Below are 27,227 nucleotides of genomic sequence, written 5' to 3'. Positions count from 1 at the left end.
CCACTTTTTGCTTCTTTTTTTTCATTTGTTTTCTCAATTTAAATGACCAACGAGCTTCAAGTATTTGGTTTGTAACCATGCATCGGCTTATAACCAGGCTGTCATTCAAGTTTTAAAGCAAAAAATAAAAACAAAAAACAAAGGAACATGAACCAAAGCCAAAACAGATGAAATGCAAAAATTATTGAAGAAAGCTTTGATAGGTTCACCTGATCAAATATTGAATACCAAAGTGGAAAAAATTACAAAAAAAAAAAAAATGCAGCTTAAAGCTTCCAAAACGATTCAGTGGAGCAGTACCCTCAATGCTCTTGTTGATAACTTAAAAGAGCAAAATGCTTGATGTGAGTATTGTCAGTAGGTAAAATTGCTCTATTTGATGCAGTGGACTTCACACAGCTTGTTTCTGTATGGCATTCTCTTTGAAGAAGACCTTTGTACAGCGGCATTGCTTTGTTGAAAAATGTGATAATTACAGCAAAAACAAAAGCCCTCAGACTACCGGGCCAACGCCTGTTGTAACATTTGCACCACTTGAAATCCCTGTATAACCTGAGTAGGCATTGTTTCATTTGAAGGAGAAAGCAGTCTGATCACATTGTGCAATGTAGAAATCATGTCCAATGATCGCCTTGTCATGTCAATAGCGAGAGCCATCAGACCCTTATAAATTATTGTTTTCTCCTCTGAGAATAAAATCTCCTTCCACCTTTCAAGGTTCCATGTTTGGTGCTCCTTTAGAAAGTTAAAATGGGCTCATTTGGCATTGGAGGCCATTGGAGTTTTTTTTTTTTTCTTTTTCTTTTTGTTATTTCAACCATTCTCTCTCAAATACCCTTCTGAACTGTCCAAAAACAGAAAACGTTTTGGTCTTTACTATCTAAGCAGTGTCTGACAGTACATGAAATTAACACCAGATTAGTTTGCAGATTGTGACTCTTCAAGGCTGTGAGATTAAACTGAAGACCAGCTGTTAAGCACACTGTTTGAGTTTAAACGTCATTTTCACTTAGTTACCTAACCTATTTGTTTTGTCTGGCTTCTCTTTCTTTCTTTTGCATGTTGAAGTTCTATGTAGAAATTTGTAGCGTTCTATAAGCACAGAATTCAAATATTTACCATTTCTTCCCTGGCTGAAAGCTTTTTTTTTTTTTTTTTTTTTTTTTTTTTAAATCAGGGGTGTCTGTTGTTTTTGCAGAGAACTCAAAGTCAAGCAGGAAGTAACAAGGATAAATGTTATTAATTTAAAACAGTTCAGACTGGTTAGGTAAACAGATTTTAGCAGGTTTATGAGAGACTGGCAATGATTAACATTTCTAAATAACACATTTGTATTTCAGCTGGTTACATTACGCTGGGCATACATGTAGACAACTTATTTTTTTTGCGTTTTCGACGATTGGGCCCAACGACTTTGTCACAATTACAGCAATACCACTCAGAGACTCAGGTTGAAATAGTTCAGCTTGTGGTTTTAATGCATCAAACAAAGTTTAAAGGACATGTAATTTCACTATACCATTATTTTGTTCTGTTGCACATAGAAGGCAGGTTGCTGCAATCAGGTTGAAAGCAGCAGCAGGATGTGCTGCATCCTGCTGTTATTATCAGGCAGCTGAACTGCAGTGAACCTCAGCAGCTGTTTAAAAGCTTCCTACTGCAAAGCTGTTTGTTTGCTGGTTCTGCCTTTCAGGAAAACATACACTGAATCACTTCATGCCAGTCTCATTATCGTAGACATACACACTATATGCACGGAATCTCTCGCTCCCTGTCTCACACACTCTAGCTGTGCAGATGGTCAAATGGTATACACACACGCACACACACACGCATGCATGCATTCAAATGGAGGAAACAAATGTGTGTTTAAGAGATGGCTGGTTTTGCCACCAGGACTTCCTGAGTGGACCCGGAGAGGAGGTTCAAAGAGTTCGTAAATCCCAAAACAAACAGAATGCGGTCTAAAAATAAGTTGAGATGAAGTCTAACTTTAATGGACGTAAATGTTAAAAAAACAGACTCCTAATGTAATTAAATTTAACAAACTTGTTAAAGAATTGGGCCTCATATTCCTAATACATACTTTGCGGATTGTGTTTGAAGACTTTACTTTCTGGTTCCACACTTTGTGCAGCAAAGCAGGTTTGAACTTTGATATTGTGAACTACTTGCCTGGACTTAACATGCATCTCAACGTGCTACAACTTTAATAAAAGCTACTTATCTAAAGTAATAAAATGTCCTTGTTTTTTTTTCCCACTGACTGTTCATATTGCTTTCCTGTAACTGTCTTTGTTAAAGTACTATAGGGAATATAAGAGCAACAAAATAACCTTGAAACTGGATCAGCACCATATCTAGATTCAGAACCTGCAAACTGACATCTTCTCCAGTCAGTGTAAAGGAAATATATTTCCTTTACACTTCTAACCTTGGCATTGGCAGTCATTGAAGAAAAATGGACTAATGTAATATGTCCATCGGAAGTTTACTACTTAAAGTTAAAAATCACTAGTTTTTAATCTTATTTATATATATTTTTAGATATCAGGGGTGAGTCACTTTACCCACAACTTTTTATTCCACTCATCTCATTATTCCTCCTCTAGATTCTCCTTCAAACTCGTCCTTTGTTAATGATCAGTTCACCAGACTTTTCTTCATCCTCATGCAAGATCTCTTATCCCACCTCTTCACAGCCTCTTCTTTACAGATCATCCATGTTTTTGCTATGAAGTTTTTTTTTTTACAATCCCCCTCCTTATCCCTGTAGATCTCCTATTCTTCACACTTGTCCTCTTGATTTCGCTTTACAATTCTTTCTTTCCACTAATTCTTCTCATCCCTCTTTATGATTCCTTCCACACAATAATCTTCATAATCTTTTTTTGGTAACATTTTTTTCATCCAACTATCTTTACTCTCCTTTACAACCCTTGTTATAGTTATCCTTAGACCATTTTATGACCTCTTTTCATTTCCCCAGTTCAGCACTTCCCTTTTCTTTACTCCTTCACTCTCACATAACACTTTACTATTTCATATTTTTCACCCACATTTCTCTTTATGACTATCTAGTCTTGTCAACATTCACACTAACGCCGATAAAGCGATTTAGTGCAATGCTCTCTGTCCTTCCAGCCTATATCTTTTTCAGTTATTCTTATTTTGTCTGTCATTTTTCCTGAGATTCAATCTCAAGAGGTCCAAAGTTAGCCAAGTCATTTACCTGGTGAGTAACTATGTGACTCCCCAGATAAATAAAGCTTAATCTTCCACCTGATCTTTTGTCTCTTAACTTTGACTAAATCCAAAGCTCGCCCTACTGAGCCCTGGTCCCGCCACATGTAAAATTGTTTTATAAATAAATTATTTTCTAGCCTAATCATGCCCTAAAAAACCTAAATGACCGAAACCTCAGCTGAACTTTTCAATGATGTAACACGTCTGTCCATTAAAAGCCCCAACAATCATTTGCTGTTATGAAACTTTTTTTTTTTTTTCTTTTTTTTTATTTTTGGAAGAGTGAGCAGCCAGTGTCTGCACTTCACACCCACAAATCTGGCCTCTTTAATTTTGTGCCTTGGCTTTACATCCAAATGCTTGATCCGAGAACTGTGCACAGTGTGCTCATGTATTTTTGTGGATTATTTTTATTGTGGAAAAATATATTTATTTTTCCTGGAAATGGGAAGATTTGTTATGGGTCCATATTTATTGTGACCCCCATTAACCCACTAATGGCACACACATGTAACATTTTCACACACGAAAACTGCAAGACACATGCTAAAAAAAAAAAAATGAAGTCAGGTTCATAAACATAAAAACTGGTGTTTTTCACACATAGTTTTAGACACCCAAAGGAATTTACTATGATGGTTTAACTAGAAATATAAAACCTTTGACTCATTTCATATGCTTAGGCCTCTGTGCAAACTTTCTAATGATGGCAAATAACTCGCATAACTTTTTTTTTTTTCCTGCAGGAGAAAATAAACACTAGGTGCTGTCACAGTAAAATGGTAAAATGTTTTAAAAAGTATGCTTACCCGATGCAGTTGTTTGATTTTTTTTAATTAATTTTAGTTGTCATTCTTAAAGTATTAATGTTTCAGAATATCAAACACATTTTAACATCATACAAAAAGAATGCCTGAATTAATATAAAACCTGTTTTAAATTAATTTATTAACAGCAAAAGACTATTGAAACTAACAATTTCACAATGGTATTGGGCCTTGAAAATTATCTATCAGTTCCAGCCTTGTTTCAGAAGTAATCAAGCAGATCATGTTTTATAAATATGCTGTCCTTTGGTCAGATTAAACTAAGAAATTAGTCATAATTAATTATTTAGAGTAAAAATGTTAATTATTGCAAGACTGGAGTTGGACTGACAAAGTTCTGAAAGAAAATGAATGGGCAGAGGTAAAAAGCAAAGTTACCCAACACAAAGGAAATGTTAGTAAGTTTTTTGTCTTTGAGTAAAGGCACACAAAAAAAAATGCTCAACAAAAACATATCATTCTGGTAAGTTAATTTGAATGATTTCTGTAATTCTAACCGATCCTAAACTGTTAGGCTGATTTAACAGGTATATAGTAGGGACACAGAGTTCAGCTTACTTGAGCTGCACAGAAATAAATAAAAATACAGACCTTGGCTTGTTACTTTTCTGGTTTTCAGCTGTACTTAAGATCACCATTCAATAATTAAATCCAAAGACACAGTAGACGAAGGAGAACAACTCAAACGCTTATCTCAACACTCGAGTAACGACTTAGAGGAAATACTTTGTGAAAACTTACCATTTTGACAACTTATTACATAGGAATCAACAAGGACCAACAGCTACAATAATTCCTGTACGAGCGCAAGCTTCTGTACATTGTCATCTTCTCACACATGGACCAGAGAACATGTCCAGGCCTTCAGTTCTCCATCTCCTGTTTCAATTGTCCCAGATCGGCTCGTGGATCCGTGAGAAAGTGCTGAGTCACAATAAGTCGGACTCCTGAGTCTGAGTCTCCTCCTGCGGCAACAAACAGAGTTTCAGGTTAGAAACTGCAGTAAGGCTTTATGTTTGGGACAATAAGAGTTTTGTTGCACAGCGGTTTGAAGGTAAGAGGGCAGATATGAGTGTTGACCTCTCTAAGGAGTTTCAGGCAGGGAATTAGGGATTTCTATGAAGGCAAAGACACAAAAATCAGGGCAAAGTCAGTCAGTTTATCTGGTGTGAATGAAGGTGTAACTCATGCATTATTCTCAGGGTCTGGCTGCTTTTATGACAGAGCTGGTTAATATGATGTTATGGGACTAATGTATATATAGTATAGCCAGCACAGACCAGATCAAATAGCAGTTTTTGAATTTTAATCTCAAAGTTTATTCACGTCAACCTCCCATCTCATTGTTGCGTGCATAAATTGGTCAGATTACTGTCATATGGAATAGATTCAAATTACAAACACGTCATATTACAAAGGTCTTTTGACAAGATGAGTCGGCACGCACACAGACCCACAACATGCATTCCCGCAGCCTGACATTTATACGCGCGCACACACACACACACACACACACACACACACACACACTGACTGACACCTGCTTGACAGACACCATGTGATGCTGAAGGGAGGTGTTAATCTTTAGTTTTGCTGTGACGTGTGAGGCGGCTCATTCCTCCAGGTGACTGCGCTGAGAACCTCTGGAACCTGGGACACAGAGTCCTGCAGCCGGCTGAGAATTTCCCTGTGCAACACGGTAAGAAATTATGCCGGATATCTCTCGTTTTTGAGAAATTTGTGCGGCTTTGTATGTTAAGAAAAAATAACTGAGGCGAGACGGAATGCAAAGTGTCACGTAAAGACGTTTACATATTTGCGTGGACCAACAAATGTCACTAGTTTGAATGTGGTCATTGGGGTGAAAAAAATTCAGACACAAGTGAGCTGAACAACCAGTAATCTGAGCTACTGTATTAACAGCAGGAACACAAAACAATATGGGATGTGGTCAGGGTGATAAGTACAGCTCATGTGAACATGTTATACTGAGCAATATGATCTTGGAAAAAAAAGTTTAAAATAGCTTCAGGTTGCATTCATGAAAAGCATATAGATGTTTGCAGAAATGGTCTTTATGATGTGCTTTGATTTAAAAAAAAAAAAAAAAAAAAAAAAAGATTTAAGAAGAGTCCTGAACATGTGGAAACGTGACAAGGTATAGTAAAAAAAAAAAAAAAAAGTTAGCCTATTGACATATCATTTCTGATAGGAAATGAAAATAGAAATAGAAATAAAACCGATGAGTTTTTCTGTTTAGATTTAGACGCAGGTGTGCAGTGAAAATAAGTTCCAAGCACGTTCAAAAAAGTTAGACTCTGAAACTGTGAATGCAAAGCTGAAGTCTTTCTGATGGCGCAAGTAGAATTCTGATCACTTGGTACTTTGAAGCTTGGATAAACCATTAACTCCCAGGAACACACTTCCAAAATATAATCAAAACACTCCGGTCTGCCGACCTTTAACCCTTATTAAAAATACCTCTGCCCCAGGACTTTTCAGTGCTCAGCTAACAAGCCTTAGACGTCCGTAGTTCATCTGGTGGCAGAGCTTCAGGTGAAACGGCACACTCGCATTGAGGCTCTGAAGGTCATCGGAGGTGGCAGAGAGCCTCGGGCAAAGCTGCGACCTGCCGCTTGTGTACTCGGTTCTGTCCCAGTGAACCACATGAGGGTGGCACGGTGTCATTTGGAATAAGTGAGCATGTAATAGGGTTGTAAGTGCCCCGAGTAGCGAAGGAAACAAGACAAATTGTTCAAGTTCTTTCCAGAGTTCATCTTCTAATTCTTAGTAAACTGTGGATGCAAGACATTCAGTTTGACTTTGGGAAACAAAAGGAGACTTTGAGAAAGTGTTGTGGTCAAAAACAAAGACGCAGCACTCCGGGAAAAAAAAAAGAAAAGAAAAAAAAAAAGCTATTTCACTTTGGAGTACAGCGGAAACTTTATACCAAAGGTCATAAAGTGTTTGTGCTGTAAGCGCTTGTCAAGTGTGGTGTTTAGTACAAACAGAGGCTAGCTGCAAGCCTGATCTCCATAAATACATCAGTTGATGTGGTAACAACAGTTCAGTCTGTACACATGTGGAATAAAACCTGTCTTTGTTCAAAATGTTCTGATTGTTGGGAAGCAGACGGCCCTCACAGGTCACTGTTCTGCATGGTACATTCGGTGGAAATTCCTCTGAGGTTTTGAACCAAGCTGAAGTGATTTGCTTCGAAATTGAGTTTTTCTGTTTATTTCTGTTTATCTTACAACTGGGCTTTTCTTCAGCAATTCCTTCGTTGCTTGCCTTAGGAAAATTTAGATTTTCAGATTTAATGTTTAAGATCCTGTTGTGTATATATGTAGAAATCACACATATAAATGACCTTGTTTGTTTTATAACCATAACAAAATTCCCTTTTTCTGCAGGCTACTGAAGGAAATAAGAAATAACACCACCACCCTGTTTCCCTATAATATTTGCTGTAGTAAAACAAATAGACTTGATGCTTCAACAGGAAAGCTCAGCTGGCACAAACGTGTAAATATGCAGAAATTACCAGAAAAGGAAAACTAAAATGACCCTTGTGCAAACACAGCATTTCTTGGAAATCTGCTTTGAGCTTCTGTTCTGCAGCTCTCCACACAACCTTCAGACACTAAACAAACAGAAAGAAAACATTTACATTGCCTGCACCAAACTGTGACGGAGCGGCTCATTTCAATCAAAGAATGAGATCCTACCTGCTGAACAATGATTTACGCAGCAGATAACGTTGGCCAAGATGAATTCAGCGACAGGGTTTTCTAGACTTTTTCTAAATCTCAAAAAAACTCAGAAACATCAGCTGTGAATCCATAAGCAGACAATAAATGTAGTTCCCCTTGTTTTTTTGTTGTTTTTTTTTTGTTGTTTTTTACTGTAAACTGGAAAACTTTTCTTCCCATTGATTCACATCTTCATAAAAGATCACTGGGCACTACATAGCTGTCCGAATCTGTGCACAACCCATCACTGTCTGCATGTGGATCAAAATAAAACCAAATAAGATTATTAGATTTAGTTTTTTTTTGTTTTTGTTTTTTTTTTGGGGGGTGCTAAACCGTTTTGGTCAGTCAGTCAGTCGATATTGCAGTCTTCCATTCAGCGGCTATAAACTGTCACGTTGTGGTAATATAAATTAAATATAAATGTACAATATTTTATCTACTTATAAGTATGGATAATGCCTGAAATAACACTAGCTGCTGGTTTGAAACTCCAGAAAACATTAACTCAGATTCTACATGTTTTCATGTGGATAATCTGATCATTTTAAAACATATCAGGACATTTAGGATAGGATTATAGGAAACCAACTGGAATATATTTCCATGACCTCATGGAACGAGTTCCAAATTCTGGCAGTGTGAATGTTGGCTGTGGCCAGAAAAGAGTGGAGTCCCAGTTCACCCAGTCAGATAAGCCGTGATTCAAACTGTGTTTGTTTTGGGCGTGGAGGATGCTCTCAGTGGTTTGGCTGTGATTGATCCTTCCTCTGCCCATGATCGCACCGTGACACCATTCCAGTTTCCACATTTTCTTTTCCCTCTGCTCAATTTGACCCATTTAGTCCTGGGGTTACATTAGCATTTTTCAAATTGGGCAACTGATAACTTTCTGACCTCTGTCCAAAGAGTACAAAAGGTTCTTGGATGGCTGCTTTTGGACAGCCAACCTTTGCATGTCAGAAATACTGTATTTAAAAAGTTTTATTTATTTACTTATGTTTATTAACCAATTTCATCCATGTTTTTATTATTATAAAATGTGCCAGGATTTTTATGTAATCCAAATTATATTGTCTTTAATGAAAGACATCCGCTGTTTTATTTAATCAGGTTCATGCGATCTTTATTTATGAATTACACAATTTTGTAATGTCTGATTCATATAAAATAAAATACATCTAAATTTTAGGGAGCGTGTGGGATTCTGAGGCCACTTCTGTTTGTTCATTTTCCACTGTGACATAAACATTACCGGCTTTAAAATCATCATCTCTTATGCATTTGATTTTTTTTTTAAGACCAAAAAGCGAGATTATTGGCAAAAGCAATGAGCAGCAAACCAAACATGAACTGTTATGATGAGTTTGTCATCTCCAGGCAACTGCCCCATTAAGATCAAACCTATTAAAGTACAACCAGGAAGAAAAGGGAGAATTACTCAAGTAAACATTTCCAGATTGCAGTTTTGAAAATAAAAGTAATTTGAGGTGAAAAAAACTAAACAAAAATGTGATAGTAAAACATGCGGATGAATTGAGTGAAGCAAATTATCCCCGCCAGATGCTCTTCTTGTCAACAAAACTGTCAGCACATTTAGTTTTAACTTGTAGCCTTTGTATTATGGAAATTGATCTAGTTTTGTGAAAGTATTGTTCCTTTTGCAACCCAGAGAGTGTTATAAACTGTTCCTGGAGCAAACATTTAGCAATATCATACAGATGAAACCAGCGATGGTAGTTTTCAAGAGCAGTAGCCTCATAAACCCGGTACAAACCTTTATTCCATGTCCCGTTTGGAGACGCCTAATTTGGGTCAGAGATCAGACAGCTCGTCTGTCTTACTGCTCTGGCTGTCATGACATTACTCTGACTTTAACTTTGACAAGGTTTGGGGTCAGTTAAACTGCAAACCAACAAATTACACTGCTGTAAGCCAAACAACCATGATTGTTGGATGATAGTTTGCAAATGAAACTGTAGAAGGCACAAATATCTTTAAATATTGTGTTTAGTCGATGATGCAGGAAACAATACACAGAGACCACTAAAGCTAACTTCACAAATAAACTTGACTGACTGATTTTTCCATTACTACATTGACTTATTGTTGCACTTTTTTTTTCTTAGATTGATATAAAAATTAATGAAATCAATGCTTTAGCAAATTTCCACATAGACTCAGTTGTTTGGATCTTTCCTACTACTCTTTTTTCCCCTCATCTATTGTGATATTCACCCATCCCAGGATCTAATCAGGTATTAAACATACTTATCATTAAGCTCACTTATCACTTAAGTATTAAGCATACTTATCATTAAGATGCTGTTTTATTGATTTGATTGGCCTTTTAAAGCTGTAAGCAGAAAATCATCAGAATAACTGAAAACCTGTATCAAATTAAATTACTGAAAAAAATGTATTTTAATAATATTCTAAACTCTGACTATGACTGCACACAAACCAATATAAATGATTTAAAGCCTACTGTATGTGAATTATGTGATTGTGAGTGACTGGAAACTTCTCTCTATTACAAATACATACTTTAATGTTTCTACTGTAAATATAAGGCCATATTTACATTCTAAGCTCCTTAACTCTGGAAAAAAAAAAAAAAAAAAAAAAAAAACTCCCTGAAAACCTTATATGTGGAAAAACATGGATGGTTCCTTTAACTCAGAACTTGAAAGATTATTGTTTTATAGACACTTTTTGATCACAAATTGAGTAATGAACAGTTTGAAACATTTGCTTCTTCAATGCCTTTAATATTTGTCTTCTAACAAATGTTCACCTATACAATGCTTTCATGCTTATGTTTTCTTGTTTCATTTCCGTCCTTCCTGTGATGTCCTGTAAATACCTTGATTTACCTTTTGTATGACTGGATCTATATGTAGTAAGTAAACTTGCCTTACAATGTTAGATGCAAGTCAGGCAAAAAAATTCACACCCTTTTCTGTATTCTTCACAGACTCTGAAAAATGCCTAAATATCTATCCGTGAACCCCTTTGAAGACATCAGCGTGAAGACAGAAAATGGACATCGCTCGAAGAAACAACGCTACGTACGCAAAGAGGGCAGTTGTAGCGTGGTGTTTCGGCATGTCCCAGAAGAGTGGCTGCTCTTTGTCAATGACATCTTTACCACCTTAGTTGAGATCAGATGGAGGGTGATGTTCCTGATCTTTGCATCGTCTTACATCCTTTCCTGGCTCTTTTTTGGGATACTCTTCTTCGTCATTGCTTTGGCTCATGGAGACATCAAAGACCACAATAATGACCCTTGTGTATATGAGGTGCGCAGCTTCACGGCTGCTTTCCTCTTTTCTCTGGAAACCCAAACCACCATTGGTTATGGCTTCAGAGGAATGTCTGAGAACTGCATGATCGCCATCATCATTGTCACCATACAGGATGTCATCAGCTGCTTCATCGACACTTTTGTCATCGGGATTGTGGTGGCCAAAATGGCTTCGGCCAGAAAGAGGGCGCAGACAATTGGCTTCAGCAACCGTGCAGTTGTCAACCTCCGTGACGGGTATCTGTGTCTTTCCTGGAGGATTGGGGATTTCCGCAGGCACCACATGGTGGAGGGCTCATCCTGTGCTCAGATTCTCTACACCACTGTGCACGCAACCGGAGAAGTCAATATTGCCTATGAAGACCTGGCCATCCAGCAAAAGGACATTATCTTGGTCACACCGACCACAATTTCTCACAGAATTGAACCAGGAAGCCCATTGTATAAGATGAGTTTGGAAGATTTGCGAAAAGCAGACTTTGAACTATTGGTGTCCTTCACCTATATAGATGACTCCTCTGGCATACTGCATCAGTCACGGACATCGTACACAGTAGATGAGATCCTCTGGGGTCATCTTTTCCAGGAGATGATCAGGGTGAGCAAGAAACACTACAGGGTGGATTACAACCTGTTCAATAACACAGCTAAAGTGCTGGTACCTGTGGTCAGTGCTGAGGAGTATGAGCAGAAGAAGAACGAAAAGGAGGAGCAGAAGCAGCTTCGGCTTTATGCTCGACCTTCTCCTAGACATTCCCCCAGATGTTCCCCACGGCCATCTTCACGATCGCCGCAGAAATGTGATAAAGAGAATCGTCTGAATGCCCCAACAGTAACGGTGGAGCTTACGCAAGATAACCAACCAGAACCAAATCTTCCAACAACGGAGGCCGAAAGTCAACATCAAGACACTTTGGCTGTGCCAAGAGACCCCACAATCACAGAACAGGAGACATAAAAATGTTACCAATACACCCAACACCAACTGCAGTGAGTGTGTATGTGACAGAATGCCATGAGCAAAACTTAAGACATCCCAGAAGCTCAAAATACATTTCATCACTCAACCAAATTATGTTTGTGGAGCAGATCATTTTCACCAAGCGAGGTAAAATTACAGAGGTTCTAGTGACTGACACCATTTCTTCTCCTTTTTCTTTTCCTTCTTCAACAAAGCCAATCTAGTTGTGGTACCGCACTGCACAATGCACAATGAATTCAGGCATGTTTCATTTCTTTTTTTTTCTTTTTTTTATGTATTTACATTAGTGTACACACAAAATCAGAATAAACATTAGACTTTCAAACTGCACACTCAGCATGGACTAGTTTCGGTACCGATCAGTTTTTTTTAAATACGTTTTTGACACAAATATTTTCTGTCACGCATATGCCTAAAACTGCTTTGAAAAACATTAGAGTGCAAAGTTTCTCAAATTATGCAGGATGTAGATCAGTGACTCAACCAGGTCTTTAATTACTGTGTAAATTTGATATTTTTAATCAGAGTATATTTTAAAATGGGTTGCTGGTTTTCTCGTATTTTATCTGTCATTTATTTACTCTATCAATGTTGTCAACCAAAAAATTTAGAGCAGACTCTAAAATTAAAGTTAACGCCTTCATGTGCCTCTGTGTCTTTGTGGTTATTAAATATTAAAAATATAAATATTGATAATCAAATTTGCCATGTTAAGAAAAACATTCAATGAAGATAAACAGATGAGCTCACATCATGAGGTTCATGCAAGACGGAGCAGAGCAGATAGAAATTGTACTTTAAGTTATGTGTCTTGTCTAAGGTCAGATTTACTTTAAAACATTTTCAAAAACAACAAATAGATGATGATTTGTCTCAGACTATTTTACAATTCATGCCATTTTAAGAAAAAATGTTTCTAAAAATGTTCATCAAAACCGTTCTAGAGTGAGCGGTTTTGATAAATACGTGTTTATTTGGTTGCATCTTTATTCTCAGCAGTCATCTAAGATTGATTTAAATTCTTGACGCCCTGAGCTTAAAATCCATGCCAACATCAAACAACCAGACACAACCTTCATCTATGTTTTGCACATGTTTTATAATTCATTTAAAACATCAGCAAAGAGCTTGTGATGTTACACAGGAACCTGCTTAGTGACAAAATCATGTCATATTTAACACATTAATTTAATCTTCCCCAGAGGTTCATGAGACTACGTCTTTTCATCCAACACATTGACGTATCAGAGTCGTAAGCTTTGCATTAGAATTGATTAGAAATAACAGTAATGTTTGTGAACAAAATGGTAATAAACTGGGAATTTAAAACTGTAACAGATATTTTAGATATTGTTGGTGAAAATATTTTACTATGATTGTAAAAAAAAAAAAGAAGAAGTACTCCTGAGTACATCTTTACTTTTTCTCAACATAATGAACACATATGCATGTTCATGTGCATGTAGCGATGCCATGCTCACCTCATGCACTATGTATTCATGCAGAAAGTATTTCTAAAGTCTAGTAAAGCCACAGATTGGTGTTCCAAATAAATATAATCAAAAAGTTTCATCTGATTTATGTTCAGACAGTGAGGAAAAAAAATGTGTCTGTGTCTTTTTATTCGGCGCATGTAAGTATCTGAATTCAAGTGTATGTTTTAAATTGGCACTATATAAATAAATAGAACTGAATTAAATTGACTCTCGGGGAAACAGAAGTTCAGCACCCTCTCCACCAGTTGAATGCTTTCATGAAATCCACAAAAGGGCTCCTCGGTCTGGGTTTGTGTTATTATTCATGGAGCAGCCACCTGTTCCACTTCATATATGTAGGTGAACTCATCCTCCCCAGAGTAGCATCAACTGCAAATTTGACAATGGTGCTGCAGAGTTGGGTTGTAACATAGCCATATGTCTAAAGATCTAAAAGCCCTGAAGAGAATCATGCTGACACTGATGGCAGAGGGAGTTTGAAGGTCATATGTGTCTGGTCAGTCAAAGTCCTGTATCCACAGGTGCAGGTGGAGCTCTGGAGATGCACATAACACAATACATGTGCTGTTAAAAGTAGAACTAAAGTCAGTTAAGATGAATGACTGGTCCTCCAGGTAGCGCAAAACAGGTGAAGACCAACAGCAATAGCATCCTCAGTACACCGTAGACCATTGTTTCACAATCTTTTTCAGGCCAAGGACCACTTACTCCATTTCAATCTGGAAAGACTCAGACGAAGAAAAAGGAACAATCAAAAGATTTAATGACAGCAATGAATAACAGTTCTTTGGCGCTCGGGCCCCGGCAGCTGATTTGAGCTGAGATTTGATGTGAACTCGATGAACATCCCGATAACCGATTAGGGATGCTCTCCCCCAGGGCCCGACACTGGTGCCATCCTGGAGAGCTGAAGGATGTGGGTGGAGAAGGGGCGGTGGTGGATCGAACGCAGCTGGGAAGCGGCTGACGGCTCGGGTGTGGATCCTTTTATGCTGAGCTTGATTGATGATTGGACACGCCAGGTGAGGTCCAGTGCTGAGGTCGTAGATGAGCATAACGCCGATGGGCGAACGGAGGGGATGGAGTCTTCCAGGTTGAATTTTCACCATCAGTTACATTTAACAAACACTTGAAATTGCCCCCGCAATAACACAACATCTTAACATACAACCTGAAATGAAAAGTCTCTTAATAACTCACTGTCTTTCTCCTTGAGGGTGGCTTTTCTGTAATGTGGCCACAATAAAACCAGGAACAAGTCGCTTTGAGTTATTTACACATTTTGAAAGTATGGATCCTAAACTTTCCAATGAAAAAAAGTTATTTTCTACAAGTGTTTGCACTCATAATGTTTTAGGGCTACTTGTACTTTAGAAGGATAATAAAAGAAAAATTGACTCATGTTGCGTTGGCAAAAACAAATATTTTCTTTCAGCCAGTAGATAGCCCGACATGAATAATTGTATTTTAGGTGTTAAGATGCACCTAAAATAAAAGGTGGGGTGCAGCTATTCACTGTCACCATCATATTGCATTCAACACAGCCACAGACCCAGATCTGCATGCCCAGATGCAGATCTGGGCATGCAGATCTGGGTCTGCATGCCCGGTGGAAAGAAACTTTCCACCGGTTTCTTAAGGTTTTCTTTTTAGTGGCCCAGTCTTACGCCATTTCTCCATTATCTTCAAACACAGTCCTTTGGTAAGCCAACTTGTAGCCTCACACTTTGAGCTTATGTCACGGAAAATAAACGGTTATTTACATTTACTCGCGGGCCACCAGGGGGAGCCCGCGGACCATATATTTGGTCCTGTGATCACAATTTGAGCAATACTGCGGTAGACCTGTGAGCTCTGTAATCTCAAGGTTCTATGTTTTCATATTCAGTCATAGAACTGTAGGGAATCAGATTACCTAATTCACCAGCCGTGAAGTATGTGGAGCAAAATGACCAATAAAACAATAATGAGCCAAATATTACCAAAACTTTGAGCATATAAAACAAACTAAATCTCACTTGGTTTTCTTGGCTGCGCCTTCTTGTAAATAAAGAGTGACTTCACATTTGGATGATCGTCCGGAGCCATGGTTTGCTTTTTTTTTTTTTTTTTTTAAACGAAGACTTTCTATCTGATGCTGCCAGAACACCAGTGTTTCAGTTTTCCAGGTCTGTCTGACCTCCCAGAGCAAGTAATGATGCAACGAGCAGTTCACATCTGCTGGGTCTCTGCTAAGGCGCTGAAGAAGCTGGCCTCAGTCTGAAAGGAAATATTTTTTCCCAAATAACAGAAGAATCATTAGTCATGATTGTCTTTAAATAGTTCTGCACTTACTTTGTAAACAACCTGTTTTTGTCTGGCCACTTTGAGGTTGCATGACTCCGTGTTGCAACCAAACTGAATATGATGAGCAGATATAGAAGGTCGGTGTTTATTTCTAAAGCTTACACTGCAGCTGCTAAAAAAAAAAAAGAAAAAAAAAAGAAAAGAAAACAGGAGGTGGATGTTTTGCTACTGTATATGGACATCAATCTGTTTCCTTTCCTGTATTGAGGATAACATTTTTGCACAGCTTGCAAAAATTTAATTCACTGCAAGCATAACAACAGAGCATAGATCTCTGTTGTTATCCTTCTTGACACATTCAGCTCTGTACTCAATGATTTGGGGATTGAATCTAATGTGGCCGTAGGCGAGGATGATGGCTGACATTCCAATGCAGGATTCTACTTTGAATTTAGTCATTTTAACCATTGTGGCTGGATGTGTGTTGAGGACCATCCTGCTGGAAGGTGAACCGCCATCTCTTGCAATCTCTTAAGTTTTCTTCAAATATTGTCCTGCATGTTTTTAACTCACCCATGAACTTGAAAAAAACTCCCCTTCACCATGATGCTGCTACCACTGTGTGCCACCATGGGATTTGGTGGTAGTTGGTGCACATTTGCATAGACATTTTAGGGAAAAAAATATCAAGATAATAAAAAAAACACTTCTATGGGAAACCTATATTACTTGCATAAAAATCGAAATTGGAACCTTTAGACTTGCTTGCTGCAAGTAAACAGTGCCGGCTATTACAGCTTCCGTTCACCTCTTTTTATTACAGAAATAAATATCCTTTTCAACTACAAAATTTTACATGTGTGTGCATTGTGTTTGTTAGTATTCATAGTTGTGACTATTGCTCTTATTTGTACATTTCCAGTTATCTTATACGTTTTTTTTTGTTTGTTTGTTTCTGTTGTTGTTGTTCTTAGATATTTTGACATTTTTGACATGGAAATGAATACCACTATCATCATGTGTCTAGGGTGAAAATAGAAATTTGTACCAATAGTTATTATATGGCCGTTAAAAATCTCCGAAACGCAGATATGTGTGCACAAAAGTACTAAAGTTTATTGCACGATCCTGCCTTCTATCTGTGTTTACACATCTTGATCCTCTAGATGCTGCTGCTGCTGCTGCTGCTGCAAACTGAAAAGTCGGACTGAGAATCCTCCTCCTGTTTCACGCAGTGCTCACACTTCAGAGCCGTGTGCGTATCCGTGGGAGAAAAATTCACCGGTTAAAATCCAGTCTCCAGCCCTCCACCTTGTGGTCCACACGCAGCAATGGATCCCTGCACGCATTGCCGGAAATTGGGCATGGAAAACAAACACACACACACGCACACACACACACGCACCTACACACACTCACGCACACACTTCACTGACACAGGTGGTTTGGACTAAATATATGTGCTGCTATAAATAAACCCGAGCTAAAAATAAGCCGGACTGGGGGAAAAATGAAGGCTGTGTGAAAACATGAAGCTTGTGGGGTTAATGTTTGGAATGAATTAGTGAGCAGGAAGAATGGTTCAGCTGGAAGACAACATGGTTAAGGACCGACCTAAAATTACAGGGCAACAGATGCACAGTCTAAACATCTAAAGCAACCCGATAGCTCAGTGGAGAAAGACAGTCATATCATAATGCAGGCATGTAGGCCCTGTATTGAGTGAGTCAGTCTTTCCGACAGAACACTTTTTCCCCCCCTCCCAAAGCCTCATTTTAACAAACTCAAAGTGCAAAGAGAACATACATCACCAAAATCACCTTTTGTTTATTTGCAATTCAAATGTTATTTTTTTTTTGTAAATTAGTTTACATTGAGCCTAAAAGCAGCTGCACTACTTTAAATAAATCAATAAAACAACAACATACAGGTGATATTGTGCAGATTTTTTAAAAAGCATCCACTGCTGCTCTCCTGGTAATTATTTCCATGTCTCGGTTTCCTTTCAAATCCCTGATTTGGGTTTAATTTGTCGTCGCCTAATTTGCTTCACTTCCACGCTGTGACCTGCACACATGAGCGGTGTCGGTCAAACATGAAAACACGATCACTCAGCCAGTTCCACGGTGCGCGCTCCCCAAACCCACCCCACCTCACCCTCCACTTCATCTAACCCTCAAACTCCCCCCGCCCCTGTCCCTCTGCCATTGGTTGGGCGCGGAGCGGGGGGCGGGTCGCGCTGGAGCAGGCGATTTAAAATGGTTTGGGGGAACTCAGCGCGAAGCACATTATCAAGACCGGTCATCCAGAGACACGAGGGACGTCTCAGCTCGTTAGTGCCAAAGTAAATAATAAGCGGAGCGGTTAAACGGAGGCCACAGGAGGTTCTGGATTATATTTCAGACAGCTTGATCCAAGCCGGTCCACAGATGCTCAACAGGTAGGAGCAGCTTATTGCACAAACTGTTTGTAATAAGACCGTAAACAGTCGAAGTAGTTTTAAAGTGCTTTTATTTGAATTATTTTTGATTCAACTCCTGACTTTGATGGGTTCAGATGTTTCTCTTTGACGCTCAGACTTCCTGCCTTTTACACTCCAAATGCGCGCGGTCACATCTGTCTGACAGCCCGCGGAAAAGTTTTTAATTTTTTTCTCACTCATTTCATTTTTTTTTTTTTTGTTGTTTCTTTATGGGTAAAATGTGGATGTGGATGTCTATGTGCGGGATTGCTTCATATTACAGCGCATTTCCCCCCAGCCCTGCACCTGTTAAAATGTGTCCTGCGGGTTTGGTACGTTCTCTGTCAGACAAGTAATAAATGTTTCAAATTATATACAAGCCAGCATAAGATGGTCAGAGAGTTTTGTACATCTGTTTAACTTTCTGCGTGCAAAACAACCGGGAATAAAAATGAAAGGTGTCGCTTAGATTTGTATGCATTTAATTAATATTTCATAAATTAAAACAACATCCAACAGCAATGTGCTGTAAAATAATCAGACTTCCTTCATCACGCTATGCAGCCTGCGTTGCATTTGACTGTGGATGCACATCAAAAATGCGTCTAAATTACCCACTGATATTTTTGCCCAGCTGTAGCTTTTGATGTTTAACACAGCAGAGAAGTTGCGTCAGCCATATGTTGCGCCGGTGTGAAACTTCACTTTGAATCAGCAGAGGTTGCGTAGTGTACACAGCCTACTTGTGGTACCGGTTCATCTGAAGAAGTTTCTAGCTCTCTCTACCTGATTCCCTTTCACAAGCATTATGCAAGATAGAGAAGTTCACTGCGAGTTAAAGAAATCAAATAAATAAATCACAGTTCAACTGGTCGATTATGACTTTGTCGCCAGGACAGCCAGACCTAATGAGAGATGCTTTGGTTCTGCTGGGAGAAGCACAGCAGAAAGATGAAATCCCTCCAGCGGGAGTTTGTTGTGAGTCAACAAGCTGTGCATCATAAATGGAGCTCATGCTTCTGCTCCAAAGAACAAGTGCACAAACCCTGGGAGTGACATTAGGTCACCAACCGAACGTCAACAAAATGTGCAGCTTTGAATGCCGACTAGACACAGATATTACACATTTTATCAGTTGTGCACAAAATTTATGCCATATGCAGTATTTTGCAAACACATGACATTATGCTTTATATATTTGTGTAACTTTACAAGTTTTGTTGTATTTTGTATCATTTGTTGCATGTTATGTACATTCTGACAGAGAATGACTCGTTTCCTTAGTAAAGAAAAACAAACAAAACATTAAACTATTTACCTGATCTGGTATTTGCCATATAAACTCTGTAATGCTAAACTGAATTGGAAATTATCAGATCATGAGGGGCATCTAAGAAAAGTAAGACTGTTTTGTAAATGGGCAAAAACTGGACTGAAGTGCAATTACTGTGCAACCTCTGTTAGTTCAAGCTGCAATATAAATTACAGTTAAATTTTTATGTTTGTCAAAATGGGGTAAACTCTGAGTTTGAGACAAGTTCCCTCATCCTTGGGCTTTAGGTTCCTGATTGTTTTTCTCAGGCTGCATAAACGCTGTATAAATCCATCTCCAGTGATTTAATGTTGTTTTATGTTTTCTTATTTGAATAAAGTTTACCGATTCTGTTTTCACTAGTTTATCTAACAGATCATTATCTCTGTGTTTCTGCAGCAGATGTCGTTGATGAGGTCCAGTGCCCCAATGAAAGAGGAGTGACCACTTCATCCTCCTCCTCTTGTACTCCCACCCTGAGGCGTCCCTTCTGCCGCCTCATTTTGTCACCATTTTCTCCCTTAGTTGGTCTCCCGAAGCGTTTCAAAACTGTTTCTCCAACGCTTCTTCCAGAAACTCAGACTGTTCTCTAAAGCAGAAGCAGCACAGCCCTCCCAGACTGAGGTGATGGGAAGTGTGCGAGCCAGCCGCTACAGCACCGTGTCATCAGAAGAGGACAGCATGAAGCTCGCCACCACGGGGGTACCAAACGGCAAGGCTAAGGTGCACACGAGACACCAGCCACAGAGCCGCTTCGTGAAGAAAGACGGCCACTGCAATGTGCAGTTCATCAACGTGAGCGAGAAAGGTCAGCGCTACTTGGCCGACATCTTCACCACGTGCGTGGACATCCGCTGGAGGTGGATGTTCATCATTTTCTGCCTTGCCTTCCTCCTGTCGTGGCTGTTCTTCGGCTGCATCTTCTGGCTTGTGGCCATCTTTCATGGGGACTTGGAAAGTGATACCAAGAAGTGCATCTCCAACGTGAGCAGCTTCACTGCTGCCTTTCTCTTCTCCATCGAGACCCAGACTACCATTGGCTACGGCTACAGATACGTGACAGAGGAATGCCCCGTTGCGGTCTTCATGGTGGTTTTTCAAAGCATTGTTGGATGCATCATCGATGCCTTCATCATTGGTGCGGTCATGGCCAAAATGGCAAAACCCAAGAAGAGAAACGAAACTCTGGTGTTTAGTCACAACGCCACAGTGGCCATGAGGGATAACAAGCTTTGCCTGATGTGGCGCGTGGGCAACTTGAGGAAGAGCCACCTGGTTGAGGCACACGTTCGAGCTCAACTCCTCAAATCTAGAACGACAGCGGAGGGAGAGTACATCCCTCTTGACCAAATGGACATAGATGTAGGCTTCGACAGTGGAGTCGACCGCATCTTTCTGGTCACCCCGATCACTATCGTCCATGACATCAATGAGGACAGCCCCTTTTACAACATGAGCAAGCAGGATCTGGAAAACTCAGACTTTGAAATTGTGGTGATCCTAGAGGGCATGGTGGAAGCCACGGCAATGACCACGCAGTGCCGCAGTTCGTATGTCGCCAACGAGATCCTGTGGGGCCACCGCTTCGAGCCTGTTCTCTTCGAGGAGAAGAACTACTACAAGGTGGACTACTCTCGCTTCCACAAGACATACGAGGTGCTAAACACTCCCCTGTGCAGTGCCAGAGACCTGGCAGAGAAAAAATACATCCTGTCCAACACCAATTCCTTCTGTTATGAAAATGAGATGGCACTAGACAAAAAGGAGGACACGGATGAGGGCAACGGGGGCAGCGTCGGTCCCGACGGCACCCAGATGGACAGCATCTCAGAGACTGAACACAGCCAAGTCATGGTACCGCTGGAACCAAGGCCTCTGAGGCGAGAATCAGAAATATGACGACTCAGACTTCTCATGAGAGACTGAAAGAAAAACAAAAACAACAAAAAAACATCTCCTCTCTGCTCTGAAGGCTTGATAAGCCAAGTCAGGAAGGGGAAGTCAAGTGGTACTGCTGTGGGAAGCCGGAAAAGGTCCAGGACTCTATGTAAGGGGTCTGTCTTTACTTTGACTACACACAGTATGATGAAACACAGCACTATGAAGCATGTGCTCAATGCAGAACTAATTCTCCTCCAAGAACTCCCCACTAATGTGTGCTCCGTCTCTGCAAAGAGGAAGCAGGTTGTTGTAATGACCTCAGAAGTGAAGAAATGTACCTGGATGTCCCGTCTAGCAAGTACAAGGCGCTTTCTGAGTTTTTTTTTAGATTTTTAGTGCTGCTACAGGATAGAGAAATGACACACTTGCATCTCTTTCATTTTGACGCTTTTACCTAGAACCAAAGAGTTAAAAAAGAAAAAGTCGGAACAAAGAAGGTACAAAGCAGAGTATTTGTTCGTGAGCTGGTCTCAGAGCAAGAAGATATCACAGATTACTGTCTCTGTATGCAATAAAAGAAATAAAAAATGTGTCCTCTGACGTGACAGCGCTGATTCTCTGAGCTTATGTTTTACAGCAGTTGATCGTAACGTCTGCTAAGAGCTGCTCAAATCAACTGAAACCTCTGAGCAGAGCAGTGTTATTCCCTCAAAACTGACAGAAACCATTAATTTAAAGAGAGTTAAAGGGTTTAAATATGGGGGATGTGAATGTTCCAAAAGAAGTGCTGCTAAGGTGTTGCTTCAGTTGTTTTCTTCTTTTTTGTTTTTGCAGTTTGTTACTGAAAAATACCAAAGAGTATTACTATCATAGTTATGTTTGTTTAAACCAACACCTGATTAGATTTTGGTACAGAAAAGTAGAATATTCTAGGGAATTTTAATAATGTTTGTTTTTAAAGAATGTGTGTACAGTTTCTTTTAATATTTTTGTTTTCTTTACAGTGATCATCCTTATCTTGAGCCACTTCATCAAGCCTTAATCTGAGCGGTCAGAATGACCAGAGAAATATAAGTTGGTTTTTGTAGTTTTCAGAACTAAAGCATTTTTTTTTTTTGGATGATTCTTTTTTATTATTTTTGTCTTCAACTTGAATTAAAAAAAAATGTCGATTACTAAAGACAAACCTACTTCACAGGTTTTAAAATATGATGAAGCAATGCAAGATTAGAAACTACAATCTCTGAACGAAGATTGTGTCATAACCTCTAACTGAATCCGCTTCTTTTGTGCTGTGAGAAGACTAAAGATCATCTTTCAACATCAACACTACCTGAGTCTTTGTTCTGTGTTGAGAATGTAAGACTTGAAAAAAAAAGAAAAAGGAAAAAAAAAAAATTCAAAGCCAAATGTACTGTAACCCCAGCACATGAAGGTCTGCTGCACAAAGAAAAACACATTTATATCATGTATGTTTTGTTGAAAACAAACAAACAAAAAAAAAACCAGACGGAAAGCCGCTCGGCTACACATGTAAATACTTGTCCTCCCTGTTGCAGTTGTTTTTTGTTAGGGGTCTTCCAAATGTACTGCAAAGTCACAGAATGTACAGATTTTTGTATTATTGTTATTATTATTATTATTATTGTACATTATATTGCTATTTTTCAATAAAATGTCAATGGACAAATATAATCACTGTGTCAATAATTTCTCTTTCATTTATCACTTAGTTTTTTTATATAGGGACAAGCATCTGGTATCAGCAAAAATCCAATACTCGAGAAATTAGCAGCCTAAGCAAATTCACAAGACCCATCAACAGCAAAGCCTTTGATGACATAAAATATACGGTTTAAAATGAAATACAAAGAGTAAAAAAATAGGAGCCACTCGGACACAACAGTAGAAAACAAAAACACAGAAATGCTGTAAATTACGTGAGTCAAAGTGCTTTACAATTTCACCAAACACTAAGATGAATACAGTGTAAACAGCTGATGAAATACAATAAGAGATACGAGCCAATGTAAGGAATAAGATTGATACAAAATCATTTTAAATCTCACTTTTAGCTCAAAGCCATTTAAATAAATGGTGACTTTCATGGCAAGAGGACATATCCCTTCAAAAGGAAACTGATTCAGCTTAAATCAAAATGATTCTAAGCTTCAAGGTCAATTTTGTACCTCTTTGATCAGGGCAGCACAAAATCGTACTAGGGGCTCCCCGAGCAACACTCTGGAGACCCCTTATGTACATGGAGCGTTTTCTCTATAAGCTCTTCAGAGAAACCACTTAAAACTTTAACACCAAGATGAAAAACTTTCCAACAAAACTTAGAATATTGTCTCCATTGATGAAGAAGAAATCCAAGGCCAGTTTTCCCTACTGACATGCAAGAGAAGATAACTTACGTCTTCCCTGAAACTTCACTTTTAGCTGAGTGACATTTCTTTTTAGCGAGCCGCACTGATTGTACTGACGAGCGATGTAACACCAACCTGCTACCTCACCTTCTTTCACTCCATGTAGGCGGGATTAACACCTTCTTTTGTTTCCTCCATCTGCTCTCAGAAATGCTTCACTTTCATCCACCTCCCATCCCACCTTAGACTGTTTCTGTCATCCGTCTCTGGAGTTATATAACGGATCCAGGAGATGAAATCCAACAATCAAGTTGAGAGAAGATTTTTGATTTAAAAATTAACTTTAAGTAAACCAATGTCCTCTATTTTGGTAAGTACAAAATAGAGGACATTTTGTACTTACCAAAGTACAAACCTTCTCACAGGTTAATCTGTGAGAAGGTTAAAGGAGTCCATGTGTCTACAATAAACATTTACTGTAACATTTTTTTTATTAGCATATATATCAAGGCTTTATTGAATTCAATCTTTTATGTAATATTTATGTAACTTTAATTTGCTTAAATATTTAAAAAAATGGTTTTTCAATTTCACTGTTTTGAAATTGTGAAAAGCTTCATATGTGAAAGTACTGGATTATGAAAGCCACACTGTTAAAAAATCTCAGCTTTGGTGGCGATGGTAGCTGCCAGTCGAGAACTGGATTTTGATCTTTGTCAAAAAAAACAACAACAAAAAAAAAAATAAAACACAATACTTAAACTATATAATGAAATTTTGTAATATCATTTCACCTGTTGCAGAGGACAAATACTCAGAGAACTTAAATAAATGTAATGCTTTGAAAAGAATGTGAGGCTATATTGCCACCTTCCTGAAATAATGGCCAAAGTCAGTTCCCGAAAAAGTGATTTTTTTTTTTTTTTTTGCCTAAATCATCTTTGGCAAAAACATTAGGTGTTGACTTTTCTGTCATAATCATTTGTGGCAAAAAATGACTTAGGCCATTATTTTAGGAAGATGATTATATCTGAAAATTGAATCATTTTGTCAAGTGTTATAGACTCTGACATTTATAAGCAATTAATCAATTCAAAGAAAGAAAAAATCTGTTCTGTACGATGCACTTTACGTCCACAGGTAGAAAAGGACCGTCACTGACGCAGCTGAAAGAAAAACCTCAAAAACGAAGTTTTCTGAGAGGCTCTCGAGTGAGTGTGTGTGTGATCTTTTCTTTTCAGATAAGCTGCGTTATTTGACACATCTTGATCATGTTAAAAAGTGAGAGATACAATCTTTATTTTTTGTAATCTATCCTCTGTCTGAGACATTAGGCTTAAATCCTCACCGCGTAGCATAAGTGAAATGTTTGAAATTTTTACTTGGAAAAGAAACAAAGCTTCTTTATTGCTATTTTGGTAAACAAAAGCACTTTTTTTTTTCTTACATCCAAAACTTGGCTCTATTTTGTCAATGCAGGGTGGGAAAATAAGGAGGCACTTTCCGGTCACACCATTTAATATTGCTTTTATTTATTGGATTATTAATATAAAGTTGAGAGCAGGAAAGGCCCATCCTGCTAGGAAGGAAGAATAGTAGCACATTGTTAAGGGGAGAGCAGCAGAACCTCACTGCTGTAGGTGAACGGCTGCTTCTGCTGTGCCGTTTATAACAATAACTGTGAATCAGTTCAACAAACAATCAAAGGTAAATGTTAAGCCAGCTCCCATTATTTCTGTGTAAACATCTGACATATCAAATAGCCGAGCCAATTACTCATTTTATCACTATTTATTTGTGCCCAGCGTCCGCTGAGCCCCGGTCAAGATTTAAGCAGCGAGCGTAATCTGGAAGTAACAATGCAGGAGTTAACGCGCTTGGATCTGCAACACAAACACAGCCTGCGCTCCTGAACTATAACCGGAACGCCGGGCTTTTGCGGAGGCTTCTGGGAAAGCTGGTGTTCAAACAGACTCAGTTTTCCTGCAGACCTGTGATCCTTGGTGTTTTGTCTGCAAATATAGTAAAGTCTTCCTGCTTCACATGGACCCCTGCCTGACCAGACAAAACTATCAGTCCACATGGTGGCTGGCTTGAGGAGGCAGTAGCCTTTGGGGGCTGTGGTCAGATCACTGTGTTGACCCAGATAACCTTTTACTTACAATGACACTTTGGTGTGCTGCTCACTTAAGATAAACAGCTTGATTTTATATTTTAAAATAGATCTTTTTGTTTAAAAAAAATAATAATAATGCAGCTTTAATATTTCTGACCAGCTTTCCTTTGTCATAATAAAAAAAAAATGTTGTTTTTTTTGTTCCACCAACCCAGCAGACGTAAACAAAGAGAAAAAGAAAAAAGCAAAAGATCAATAAAATGTCTGACCATGTTTGACAGAATATTTCTTTCAGAATAAACTCTTTTTCATAAGCTCTCCTTTTCTGACTGGATAACAGTCTCTTCGAGGACTTCTCTATTCGCGTCTTCCACTGCCAACTTGTGATTAGAGAGACAGAAACAGAACAAGAAACTTCTGTCTCTTAAAATACCAAGGAACCAATCTAGTCAGGAGCAACAACTGTTTACATACTAGGCAACTTTTTAAGAAGCACATATGCCCCACAAAATATAATCCTCATGGGAAAAGATTTTTTTCATTCAGTCAGCAGGAAAGTTCACTTCTTGATGACCTCAAGTGTAGGTATAAGTTCAGACTATATTTGCCTCTTTACTTTTCCTTCGAAGCTACATTTGGACGTCATCTGTCACCATTTAATCGCACTTATAATTCTCTTATTATGAAGTCCTGCATTACCATGTCTAGTCAAATACCCTTATAAATTACAATTGCATTCCAATTTATCATATAACAAAACAAAAGGGCAAAGAAGCCATTATCTGCCTAGCAGATGAAAATACTTTTGACTAACATCAGAAACTGCATATTTCTAATTAAAATATTTGTGGTTGCAGCAGAATGTTATTGTTGAAAGGGCAGCGTTTCCTCACGTTCACATGATGTCAAAACTTTGTACACACGTACATCAACGCTTGAGCAATATTTCATGTTGTCGACGTACAAAATTTCACAGCAGAAATCAGAAATCATAGAGCTGTTCACAAAACTGTGAACAGAGGCTACTTGAAGTTTCATTTCATATTTCTGCTTGAAATATCCCAACCCATTTTCTTACTCAAACATAAATTTTCAGTTTTGGGAACTCAGTTATCAGGAAAACTGACCTAGAGTAATCAGAAATACATCATCAGCACAAAGTCTTGACGCTCACTAAGGACTCTGGAATGTC

The 27,227-nt window shown here is 38.6% G+C and overlaps 2 protein-coding genes across 3 annotated transcripts; both read left to right on the top strand.

Annotated features, from left to right (window-relative positions):
• The first annotated feature begins 5,667 nt into the window (after window positions 1-5,667).
• LOC103150759 (inward rectifier potassium channel 16-like) lies at window positions 5,668-12,757 on the top strand. Its single transcript, XM_007570493.2, has 2 exons — window positions 5,668-5,772; window positions 10,803-12,757. Exon 2 carries the CDS (start codon window positions 10,813-10,815, stop codon window positions 12,088-12,090), a length of 1,278 nt encoding a protein of 425 aa, XP_007570555.1. The 5' UTR covers window positions 5,668-5,772; window positions 10,803-10,812; the 3' UTR covers window positions 12,091-12,757.
• Window positions 12,758-18,182: 5,425 nt separating this feature from the next.
• On the top strand, window positions 18,183-22,928 carry LOC103150741 (inward rectifier potassium channel 2-like). Of its 2 annotated transcripts, none has more exons than XM_007570482.2 (2): window positions 18,183-18,336; window positions 20,072-22,928. In XM_007570482.2, exon 2 carries the CDS (start codon window positions 20,297-20,299, stop codon window positions 21,566-21,568), a length of 1,272 nt encoding a protein of 423 aa, XP_007570544.1. In that variant the 5' UTR covers window positions 18,183-18,336; window positions 20,072-20,296; the 3' UTR covers window positions 21,569-22,928. The 2 variants fall into 2 exon arrangements, with proteins under 2 accessions (XP_007570544.1, XP_007570536.1); XM_007570474.2 differs by having other exon boundaries at window positions 20,069-22,928.
• Window positions 22,929-27,227: the final 4,299 nt, after the last annotated feature.

This window comes from Poecilia formosa, unplaced genomic scaffold (assembly GCF_000485575.1).
Source record: "Poecilia formosa unplaced genomic scaffold, Poecilia_formosa-5.1.2 Scaffold7, whole genome shotgun sequence".
Taxonomy (NCBI): Eukaryota; Metazoa; Chordata; class Actinopteri; order Cyprinodontiformes; family Poeciliidae; genus Poecilia; species Poecilia formosa.
The sequence above is the reverse complement of the archived record's forward strand: the minus strand, read 5'-3'. Positions and strand labels throughout refer to the sequence as shown.

Coding starts and splice junctions, on each gene's coding strand:
- LOC103150741 (XM_007570482.2), top strand. CDS start 20,297: ATGGGAAGTGTGCGAGCCAGCCGCTACAGCACCGTGTCATCAGAAGAG.
- LOC103150759 (XM_007570493.2), top strand. CDS start 10,813: ATGCCTAAATATCTATCCGTGAACCCCTTTGAAGACATCAGCGTGAAG.